The sequence below is a fragment of the Manis pentadactyla genome, chromosome 13 (genome assembly GCF_030020395.1).
Source record: "Manis pentadactyla isolate mManPen7 chromosome 13, mManPen7.hap1, whole genome shotgun sequence".
NCBI classification, from domain to species: domain Eukaryota; kingdom Metazoa; phylum Chordata; class Mammalia; order Pholidota; family Manidae; genus Manis; species Manis pentadactyla.
This window is the reverse complement of record NC_080031.1, coordinates 9,771,930-9,784,265: the sequence shown is the minus strand read 5'-3', so window position 1 is coordinate 9,784,265 and position 12,336 is coordinate 9,771,930. Positions and strand designations below refer to the sequence as shown.

Sequence of the window (12,336 nt, the reverse complement as noted above, 5' to 3'; positions counted from 1 at the left end):
ACCTATATATTATTTATAACATTTAAAATTTTATATATAACTTTTCAAACTATGAGTTAAACAATTAAGGAAGACAAATAAAAGATAGCACATGTTGATGGATTAGAAGAATTAATTTTGTTAACATGTTCAAACTACCAAAGCAATCTACAGATTCAATGAAATCCTTATCAAAGTTCCACTGACTTTCCACAAAAGTAGAAAAACTATCCAAAAATTTATATGGAACCACCCCAAATAGCCAAATCTTGAGAATGATGAACAAATTGGAAGCATCACATGTCTTGATTTCAAGCTATCTTGCAAAACATAGTAAAACAGTCTAGTATTGATATAAAAAAAGACACATAGACCGACCGGTGAAACAGAATCCAAAACCCACATATAAAACTACGCATATATAGTTGACTTATCTTTTACCAGAGTGCCAAGATACACAGTGAGGCAAGGATAGTCTCTTCTACACAGGGTGGTGGGAAAACTGGATATCTAAATGAAAAAGAATGAAACTGAGCCCCATCTTATACCACTCACAAAAAATAACTCAAAATGGATTAAAGACTTAAATGTAAGTCCTAAAGCATCTACAAGAAAAAAGCTCCTTGAAATTGGTCTTGGCGATTATTTTTTTTGCATGTGACACCTAAAACACAGGTAATGAAGGCAAAAATAAGCAAATGAGACTATATCAAACTAAAAATCATCTGTGCAATGAAGGAAACAATCAACAGAGTGAAAAGGCAGCCTATGGAATGGGAGAAAATATTTGCAAATCATATATCCACTCAGGGATAAATACCCAAATTATATAAGAAAATTTTATAGCTCAATAACAAAAAGAAAGAAAGAAGTATTTAACCTAATTTTGCATTGGACAAAGAACTGTAAATAGACATTTCTCCAAAGAACATGCAAATGGCCAGTTGGTACATGAAAAGTTGCTGATCACTAATCATCTGGGAAATGCATATTGAAGCTACAAGGTGATATCATCTTACACCTGTGAGGTAGGACTTGATAAAAAAGACAACAGATAACATTTATTGCCAAGGATGCAGAGAAAGGGAAGCCTTCAGCATTATTTGTAGAAATGTAAATCAGCTCAGGCACAGAATGGAGTTTCCTCAAAACAAAAACATTCAGCAATTCCATTTCTGGGAATATAGCCAAAGGAAATAAAATCAGTTCAGAGATATGTATACTCCATGTTCACTGCATTACCATTCACAATATCCAAGAGATGGAGATGACTTAAATATCCAAGGGTAGGTGAATGGATAAAGAACACACACACACACACACACACACACACACACACACACACACACACATATAACAGAGTATTATTCAGCCTAAAAAAGAAGGAATTCCTGCCATTTACTACATGGATGTATCTCGAGGGCATTATGCTAAGTGTACTTAGTCAGAAAGAAAAACAAAAATACTATATAATCTCACATATACATGGAAATTTTTAGAAAGCCAAACAAAAAGTAGAATGGTGGAATCAGGGACTGGAGAATAAAGGGTGTGGGGAGATGTTGGTCGAAGAATACAAACTTTCAGTTATAACATGAATAAGCTCTGGGGATCTGATGTAAAGCATGGTGACTATATTTAATAATACAGTATTTTGTGCTTGAAATTTGCTAAGATAGTAGGCCATAAACATTCTTACAAAATCAAACAAATGGTAATGATATGAGGTGAAAGATGTGTCAATTACTTGATCATGGTATCACTTACATAATCATGTATATAATGTCCAATCTTAATGCATCAAATTTTATTTATCAGCTATACCTGAGAAAACTTAAAAAATAAATAAAATGCATAAGATGATTCCACTGTACATGCGCTAGAATGCCAACATTTAAAGGCCTGACAGCACCAAGTGTTGGCATGGATGTGGAACTGTGGGACTTTCGTGGATTCCTCATACAAATTAAAATGCTACATGACCTTGGAAAACACCTTAACACTTCCTTATATATTTAAGTGCATACATACCATAAAATGCAGTAATTCTGCCTCTCAAAATGTATCCAAGAGAAATGAAAACAAATATTCACTTGAAAACATGAACTCAAATGTTCATAGCTTTATTCATCATAGCACAAAACTGAAGACAACTCAAGTGTTCATCACTTGGTAAATAAACAAACAGTGATGTATCTATACCATCTATACACATAATCTCAGTAATACAGAAGAAGAAACTACTAATGCCTGAAACAGTTGGATTAACCTCCGAGCATCAGATTAAGTGAAAGAAACAAAAACACAGAAGACTACATGCTGTGAGATTGCATTTATATAAAATTCTAGAGAATTCAAAATTGCACTGAAAGCATCACTGGCTGTCAGGGGCTGGGGTATGGAGGGGAGAGCATTGCCTGCAAAAGGGCATGAGGGAACTGTTTAAGATGATGGAACTATTTTAAACCAAGGCTGCGTGAGTGTATATGTTTGTCACAACTCAACAAATTATTACATTTTGCAATAGACAACTTACAGTTGTCTATTGTAAAATACTACATAGACAGATATATTAGTAAATAGTCTCAGCTTTGGAAGTGCTTTCAAGCTTATTTCAATACACTATGAATATTTCAGAGAAAAGCATTTTTAAGTTTTCCTACTTTTTGGTCCCAGAGGCTTTAAAGCAATTCTCTAAGTTTTTCTTGAAAGAAACAAGCACCCAAGTGTATCTCCTAAGAGACCTTCACCTTGTAACTGTCATTAGTCACTTCAATTCTAACAGTCTGTGAATGCAATAATAATTAATCTTTTTATGCCACCATCCCAAGTGCCATTCTAAACCAAATCTCTAAAGGTGAACAAAAAAAATCATCTGATTGTAGTCACTTTCATATAAGCAAGGTAATAGTAATTTCTAGGCAGTTAACAAGGTGGGTATCTAAAATCAAGTCACAATAAGCCAGATGAATGAACAGGGGGGACTTAACCAAATGATGAAAGTTTAGAGACAAACTTCATTGAATGCAAATACGAACTTTAACAATGAGGGCTTAAAAGGGAATGATGGGCCTTCAGAAATAGTGAGTTTAACATCGTTGAACAACAGCATGGTGGAGACATTGCAGCATATTTTAGGACTAGGCTGGCTCATATACCCTTAAACTTCTAGTACGACATATAGTTTTGAATAATTCCAAGTTTCTGGGTGGATCCACAAAACAAATTCACTGAATAGACAAAAATTGCATTCCTACGGAAAAAAAAAATGAGAAATAGGGAGTTTTCATCATTTTTGTTAGGAATCTAAAACATAAATCAGACGACCTGCTCTTAATTCAGTTCTTTATTACTTCTTTCATCTCTAAACTTAATCATTCCCTCCCCTTGGCAAAAATGTGATTCAGAGCACATACTACTTGGAACTCAGAAGCGTCTTAGAGATTGAGATACACTGGATTATAAAAGAAAAGATGAAATGATAGTTTAATACTTTGCATTATTCTTGCTGTAAGTCCAGATGTAGATTTTTTTTCTGTGGGAGAAAGGAAAAGAACTGGGAAAAGTTATTAGAGGTTTATAAAAAGACAGATTTTCATTCAAAGGAGGACGAACAAAGTACTTAAGCAGAAGTTGAATTACCATTTGGTGTTTTTTTGGAAGAATTTAACTATCATAGGAACAGTGTCAGTTTAAGATCAATTTATTTAGAATTCAAAATTGAAGCAATTAAAGAATTTAAAGAATAATGACTGCAAAGCAGGAAGAAAAAATACCATAATTCAAGATTATTAATATATTTGAATGAAGAAAGTACCAACTGCTGTCCAATCGGTGTGATGTAAGTACACTTTATTATGTAATTATCCATATTAATACCTTAAACAGTGTGAATCTTCCTTAAGTTGTTTACATGTTTATTTTAGAAATTGAAGTGTAATTACTGCTCAGCCAAAAATTTTAGAAAGTGATATTAAGTGTTATAGCTACCCCATGAGTATGTAAATGAAAGTTTTTGATGGATTCTACCTACAATTAAACTTTATCACATTGCACTGCAACAGCAAAGATCTCAAATTATCGCTAATGCTCACCCGCTGCCACATCTTGGTCCTTTTCTGCTCCTCCTTCCCAGCCCTATGTGGTTAACAGACACTTGTTGAAAGCAAAGTGTATGTACATCACTGTGATAGACCTTTTCTAAGGACGTCGACTACAGCACTATGACTATGTCATGTCAGAGATGAGGAAGATAAGGCTCAGAATGCTTAAAAATCATTTAAAGATCTCGAAGCTACAAGTGGACAAACAGGAAATACAACACAGCTTCATTGATTCCAAAACCTATTGTACTTTTTTCACCACTTTTATCTGATTAAACACTGAATCTTGAAATGTGTAAGTGTGCAATTTTATGCAATTCTTAAAGGATGCACGAAGAAATGGTAATGATGAAAAATACAAAAAAAAACCCCTGAATTTGGAAGGTTACATTTAAATTGTTAATCACAGATTGTCGTGTTCCAGAATGTTTCCTCCCAGACATGATGGGCTCCTAAGGGCACAAAGATCAGCTAGAAAATGCTAACACAAAGAAGCCACGTTGTTTCACTCACAGCAGGTTAAGAGACTCCACGAAGGAGAGCAATGCTGCATCTTTACTTCTTCTCAAAGGAGTACATTTAAGTAAGTACAACAGAATAGAAAGCTCTAGATGTCACTGTTTCCATGGTTATGTGAGCCTTATGACAACCATGGTGAACAGCAAATCTGTGCTCAATCATTCCACAATTTTTTTTGTTAAAAAGTAACACAAGCATCTTACTATGCTAATAGACAGTGACTGTAATGGGGTACGTGGTGAGGACTTGATGATGGGGTGAGTCAAGTAAACATAATGTTGCTCATGTAATTGTAGATTAATGATACCAAAAAAAATAAATTATAAAAGTGACATAATGCTTTTGATGATCCCAAATTGCCTTCCTCTTACAATAATGGAGGACAATCAGGCTCCTATCCGGACCACCAAAGACTATAAAGGCAAGAAAAAAATACAGGACACGATGGAGGTGGTGAGACAGTTAACGAGAAAAAGTGGGAACAAAGGGATGGATGACAGGCAACTGCTTGAGGATCCACATTGTTCTGTGTCAAATGCCATGAAATCTCCAGTCTTGACAGTGGTGAAGGGGGAGGGATAACAGAGAAGCCATTTTAAGCATTTCTAGGTGTCTACACAGTGTGCTCAACTGTGTTTTTACCCCAGATCTGCATAATATTGATACTTGTCCACCAGACAGGGTTATGCCTTTTTGTGCAGTGGGAAACAGCTTGGAAGTGCATTATGTGGGTGCGGGAGCCGTGGGAGAAGGAGTCAACATTAGAATAATTATGGTGGAAAGAACTGCTGCTAGTACGAAGACCCTGTTTCAATGGATGAGACCCTTTGGCGTCCTTTGGTAACAAGATTAAACAAACTGCCTTGTAACAGTTTGGAAGGTTACTGCTAGAATTGAAAAATGCCCCCTTGCTACTGTAAACTGCTGTGCTTATTTATCCTAGACTTTCCCCTTCTTGTGACCCTCCCCATCTCTAAGCCCTGAAAGACCTGATCATTTAGGTACACGTGGTGTTTGGATCCCATCCCCCAACCAGCATTACTATCACAGCATTCAGTCATCCAGAACTACACAGACCACAAAGAAACAGAGAACGGGCCACACACACCAGGAAGGCCCAGGTTATGATGAAAGTCTGGATCTGATATACGAAAATGCAAACTATGGAGATCGCTATTGCTTAATCGTGGGATAGCTGCTACCCCATGAGTAATCAATTCTGATTTAATATACAGTTAATAAATGAGCACCTTTTGTGCTCAAAGGATGGGGGACTAAACAGATAAGGTGCCTGTCATGATGGAAAACAAGGGAAATATTTAGACTAGAAAGAAATGTGTAGATGACCAACGCACTTCTTTACCAGAGGTGGAATCTGGTGCCAAGAATTGAAGAGAAAGCAAAAGGGGCTGTACTACTAAACTCAACAGCATGTCAGGTTATTCAGCTCCAGCTGCACTTGAAAATCACTCTTAGGTGGATGGGAACCACTAGGCCTTTTAACGGAGTTCACTTACCAACAACCGAGAAATGTCAAAGACTTCTAAGAAAACAGTATTTCCTTAATGAGAACAGAGAAGGGGAAGAAAATCCTTATTCATAATATGATAGGGATGACTTGATTTGTGGGATAAATGAATGGTGAATAGAAATAATGAAGAAACTATAAGGATCTAAGAAATGCACAGAAAACATTGAAGATGGAAATCTGTTCAGAAAAAAAATGTCCTTAAGGCGAAAACAATTCCTAGGAGTTCGTTTTCTCAAAGACCATGAAGAAAATGACCTCCTTAAAGAGGAACTGGATGGGCTCCATGACTGAAAGAACTAATTCTGGGTTCATAAATCAGTCACTTTAATTTAAAACTACAGGATTAGCCACAAAATAATACCTCAAAGGATAATGCTTCGACTGGATATATAGACTGCAACAGATGTTCAGCAAAGTGGAGCAGTATTCAAAGGTTAAGCCGAGCATTTCAAACACCATCTCTCTACACCCACTTTTTTGCACTCTATTAATAACCTGGTCTTCAGATGGCTGCAAATAATATAACGTGTAATAGGTCTTTTTCAGAGAATCTGTAAGAATCACTTGGGAACAGTGTGGGGCAGGGGGTGGGAATGTGTGTTATTCTTCTGGATGATGCCATAGACATAACATTACAAGGAGCAAAGAACACACTAATCATTTTACCAAAAGACTTTTTAAATATTCAAGAAGGTTATGCAAGTTCTGAAGCATATATAATTGACCTACTTGTTCTGTAACAACGTAGACAAAAATCTGCCTTTATAATAAAGAGAAACAAAGGAAAATTATGCAGCCTTATGGAGCGATCCGTTTTTGTAACATCAAAATAACTTGGGTCCAACTACATAGCATGTTGATGCTCAACACAAAACCAGTAACAAAAGTGAGTAGAAACAGCCTCCTTTTTTTTTACTCTCTTGGTCAGTTTTCAGAGTATCTGCTTTTGGTTTAGACAATACCTGAAAAGCTGAAATAACTTTGAGAGAAGTGACTCAATGTTGGTTAGCATTCTATCATTCCATTTCCCAAGTAGATTGACTGGGTTCTCAGTTAAGTCTGTCTCTCTTCTTCAACACAGAACTTAGCAGGAAAAATAGCAGGTCAAGTAGAGTCAAAGAAAGGGAATGAGAATTGGGTAACAGAGAACAAAATCCTAAAGATTAGAATTTTGTAGGACCATGGAGATAATTTTAAATGTGAGAATACTGAGGTTAGTATTTAGCCAGCCATATACATATAACCATATACATGTCTCATACATGTAAATTATCCCAGTCTTACATGTATTAAAGTCAGAGGCAGGATGAAAGCATACCGCTCTCCCTCTTTACTCTAGGGTTTTATTCTATCATCTAGTCATTCATGAGACTTCAAATTTAAGCTGGTTTTCATCTCTGTTATGATTATTTTTTCAGAGACACGCTGCCCACCAGGATTGGCCTGCAATGGACACGCACAACGGCACCGCAGTGACTGAATTTACCCTGACCGCCTTCCCGGCTCTCCACAGGCTCCAGGTCTCCCTCTTCGTGGTCCTCCTGCTCACGTACACGCTCACGCTAACAGGAAATACTGTCATCATTTCCCTCATATGGGCCGATGATCGCCTCCAAACCCCAATGTACTTCTTCCTCAGTAACTTGTCATTTTTGGATATTTTATACACAACATCGGTGACCCCAAAGCTCTTGGCCTGTCTCAAAGAAGGCAGGAATGCCATATCTTTGGCCGGCTGTATGACCCAGATATACTTCTTTTTTTTCTTGGGAACTGTGGAGTTTATCCTGTTGGTGGTGATGTCCTATGACCGCTACGTGGCCATCTGTAACCCCCTGCGCTACACGGTCATCATGAACGGCAGGGTCTGTCTCCTGCTGGTTCTGGGATGCTGGGTGGGGGCCTTCCTGTCAGTGCTCTACCCAATTATTGTGGTGTCTAGACTGCCTTTCTGTTATAGGGAAATTAGTCACTTCTTCTGTGACTTGGCCCCGCTGCTCCACGTGGCCTGCATCGACACTCATTTCATTGAGATGATAAGCTTCATATTATCGACACTCATCCTCCTGACCTCTCTGGTTCTCACCACTGTGTCCTACACCTACATCATCTCTACCATCCTGCACATCCCATCAGCCCAGGGACGTCGGAAGGCCTTCTCCACCTGTGCTTCTCACATCACTGTTGTCTCCATCGCCTACGGGAGCAACATCTTCATGTACGTGAGACCCAGCCAGAGCCAGTCACTGGATTTTGACAAAGTGACAGCTGTCCTCACCATAATGGTGACCCCTCTTCTGAATCCCTTTATTTATAGTCTTAGGAATGAAAAGGTAAAGGAAGTTTTGAGAGAAGCTGTCGAGAAAATTATGTTCTCATTGCACAGGAGAACTTAATGTTTGTTTGCTAAGAGTGGCTAATTTCTACTCTTAGGCTCAGTGTACACACAGGCATGCTTCAAGACCAGAAAATCAAAGATAGTAAGTTAAGATATTGACAAGGCTTTGTGAACACCAGATACAAAACATTGTAGTCAAGGTCCAAGGAGAAAATTCTGCCTTTCAGAGAATAAAGTGCTCCGAACTCTATTTTTGGATCATCTTACACAGAGAATATCATGGAAAACAAAAATGCTGAAGTCAGAAAATCTGAATTTCAAGCCTGGTTCTATCTCTGTTTTTTAATCACATGATACTTTTCCTATCTGAATCTTATTTTTCTGATCTGTGAAGTAAGGAATGCAGTTTGTGGTTTTACTTTTTCTTGTTGTTATTGGAGACTTAACCAGAATGCTCTACGAAATGCTACCACAAAACCACATGTAATTAAATGTGAATCCTTCTTACTGGGTCTTTTAAGGTGTTGGAAGATGATTGGCTATATCTCTGAAAGCCAAAGACTTAAATAATAATAACAAGGAAGAGGAGACTATACCTCAGGGTTTGTCCAGTGTCCTAAAATATGTACATATATATATAGGCATGTTCATATATACAGAATATATATGGATATATATTTAAAACTATCTGAGTTCAAAACTAATTTTCCTGTAGGGGTATCTCATTGTTCCAATTGGAAAAAGATGGCTTCTACTGATTTACTTATTTATAAGAGGAAAATGTTATCAAGGAGTTTAATGACCTGTCTCCATGAAGCCACTGAGCAGGTTATATGCAGATAAGGACTCTAAAAGCAGAGCATAGGAACAGAAGTAAGACAACAGGCATCTCTAAGATCAAAAAGGGTTACTACCAGTGTGGTCATTGACCTTCTAGCTGCATGGACACCTGGATAAAGATGGAGGCCTAAAAAATTGACATGGAAAATATCAAGTGCCACCTTACAGGATTCAGAATGCTGCAAAAGAGCACAGTCCATCATAATACAGTGAGAGGACAAATATTTAAAGATCAAAAGAAGGTGGAACAATAGCACCAAGACTGAAGCTGTTGTATAATTTTCTGCTCATAATCAGACACTAACTAAAATAGAATTTTGAAAATACTATATTAATTTCCTATTGCTGCCACAACATATTTAGCAACTTAAATCAGTAAAAATGTACTATTTTATACTTCTGTACATCCAGAATCAAACACATTTCTCACCAGACTAAAATCAGCAGCAAAACACATTTCTCTCCAGGGCTCTAGGAAAACCTACTACCGAGACATTTAGGTTGTAGACATAATTTAATTCCTTGAAGTTGTCAGATCAAGGTCTATCCTCTTGCTGTCTATCAGCCTAGGGCCATCTTAGTTTCTAGAAGGGGCTGCAGCCCTTGGCCCATGGCCCCTCTTCCTCAACCGTCAAGGCCAACAACAACGACATGAGTCTCTCTCAAGTCTCAGATCTCTGCTCTTGCACATCCCTTCTCCTCTGTGACAGCTGGACACATTCTCCCCTTTTAAGGACCAACTTGATTGGACTGAGCCCACACTGCAATCCACATAATATCACCAACTCATAGTCCATATCCTGAATTACTTCTGCAAAATGATTTTCTGCCAAATAAAATAACATGCTGACAGATTCTGGGGATCAGGATATGGGTGTATTTAAGAACCATTATTCTTCTCACCAAAGTTACATTGGTTGTGTTGATAATCCAAGAAAGGAAAAATGAACAGGACTTGGCACGTGTTTTTTTAAAACTCTATATTGAATCTTCAACTCTTTCTTTCATCACTGCAACCAGAATTTACAAGCCTCAGAATATGAAGGACTGTGGAAAAGCAGCGAAATATCTGGAAAATGTCTTTTTTAGTTAGCTATATTTACTTTCATGGAAATTATTATTATTTGATAAAAATGGATATAGTTGTCCTTTGTGCTGTTTGAACTTTTAAATGAAGTCCCATGTTATTCAAAAGCCCCTTTCTGGTATCATTAATGCAGAAAAGAAAATCCTGGACAAGTAAGGTTATTTAAATAGCATTTTGGTATCCTACTAAAACTGACCCCAGGTTGGGTCAATCTTGAGACTGAAAATATGAAAAACTTCATGAAATATGAAAAATCACATATATACTATTGTGCCTAGTGTTGATTATTCCATGATCAACATTGTTATAACAGCAAGTAAAAACAGTTTTTACATTAACTCTGGTTATTTGAGAAATGGGAACTAATTTTTCTGAATTTGGGGACAGCTGGAAAGTCCTTTACTTTTCCTATATTCAAGGAGGACTAGACATTTCAAACTATTATTTTTCAATAATGAGGATGGTTGGGGAACATGCCAAAATAACCTGTAGAGACCAGAAAAAACATCCACTTGATAGATAAATTACATCCCTCCATCCATGAGTGCAGATCATTTCAACAGGAGAACCACTGTCTCATGTAATGAATTCATTGCTCCTTCCCTTTACCAGCAGATTCTCAGGTATTCCTTCCTCTTGACTCAGTCATAATAAATTGTTCAGTAAGAACAACTATTAGCATACATTCCAATTGCACCAGAGGAAGTCTCAAGAACTCCAGGGAAATGTACCAATTATTTATTTTGGGTATGTCAACAGTTTAGCTAAGCTGCTCCATGCTACTGCTGCCTGGACATCCATTTTGTCTGGCCAAGAAGTTTACATACACCTCCAACTGACACTCGCCCCCTCATGCAGGTGTGTGCCACAGGGCCACCTGCAGAGTCTCAAGTTAGTGTAAGTTTTTCATATGACTTCCCCATAGCCCTTGGGCTCACAGTGCCTTTCCCTTATGCACTCCTTAGATGAGACCCCCATGTAACTTACCAAACTCCAGTTTTGGTTTGAATTGACCAATCTGGAACTCCAAAGCACTCCACCCCTGGATCCAAATAAAGGCATGTGCCCCAGGTCCTGCCCCTCTCCGTCTGCACTCTGCCTTAACCCACACATGGGGTCCGACCCTCCTGGTATACCAGGGACTTCCTCCAGGGCCTGTTAGGAGCAAACTTCTCTGTTTCAAGTCTTCCTGTGGTGTAGCAACCACAGCTCACCAACCATCACCCTTAAGAAATGTCTATTTAATAAATGCTCACTTGACAAATTTTTACCTGCTTGGTACAATGACATACAGCTATTTGCTTTATTCTTGAACTGGACTAAAATGTAGATTTTGTGTTTTTGTGTTTGTGTGTGTGCATGTGTGCTGTACTTTTCAGTGGTGTGTGTTCTTTTGAGCTTTAAAAACTCTCTTTTAAAAAGTTCTTTATTGTTGAGAGTTGCTGGCAACTCCAAGCATGTTTGAGGCAGGTGTTAGTAGGATGCAGGCAGATAGAGTTCAAGGCTCCTGTAAGTCTGAAGGCCCCTTGTGGGATAAATGACAGAATTTCCAGAATCTGCCACCTGGCCTTAGTCCATTTGTGCATCAATAGGTGTTTACTGTTGCAGCCTCCTGCACCCTCTGGGGCAAGGGAAGGAGAGATAATGACCATTTTCTCCCTCCCTTGCCTGTATTCCTGGTACATAATTGGTCTGGTGTCTGCCAGTCACCGAGGACCCATCAGTGGAGTTCCTCCCAGAAGGGGCAGGCAGGAAGAAGAGAGCTTGCTGTGGCTGCAAAGTGTCGTCAGTGGCCAGAGGAGATTGATGGGGGCCGGGCCTAGCTAGGGAATTCAAGCAAGCTGTGAGCAATACAAGCTTTTCCCCAAACTACTCTTTCCCTTGATTTATTTTGGTTTCATCCGTTTCACAGAGGATTCGTCCGGGGCCAGGAACACCC

The 12,336-nt window shown here is 38.2% G+C and overlaps 1 protein-coding gene across 1 annotated transcript; it reads left to right on the top strand.

The window, feature by feature from the left end:
- Positions 1-7,580: 7,580 nt before the first annotated feature.
- On the top strand, positions 7,581-8,528 carry LOC118934572 (olfactory receptor 6M1-like). The gene has a single exon (XM_036930178.2). The coding sequence runs from the start codon at positions 7,581-7,583 to the stop codon at positions 8,526-8,528; it is 948 nt and encodes a 315-aa protein (XP_036786073.2).
- The last annotated feature ends 3,808 nt before the right edge of the window (positions 8,529-12,336 follow it).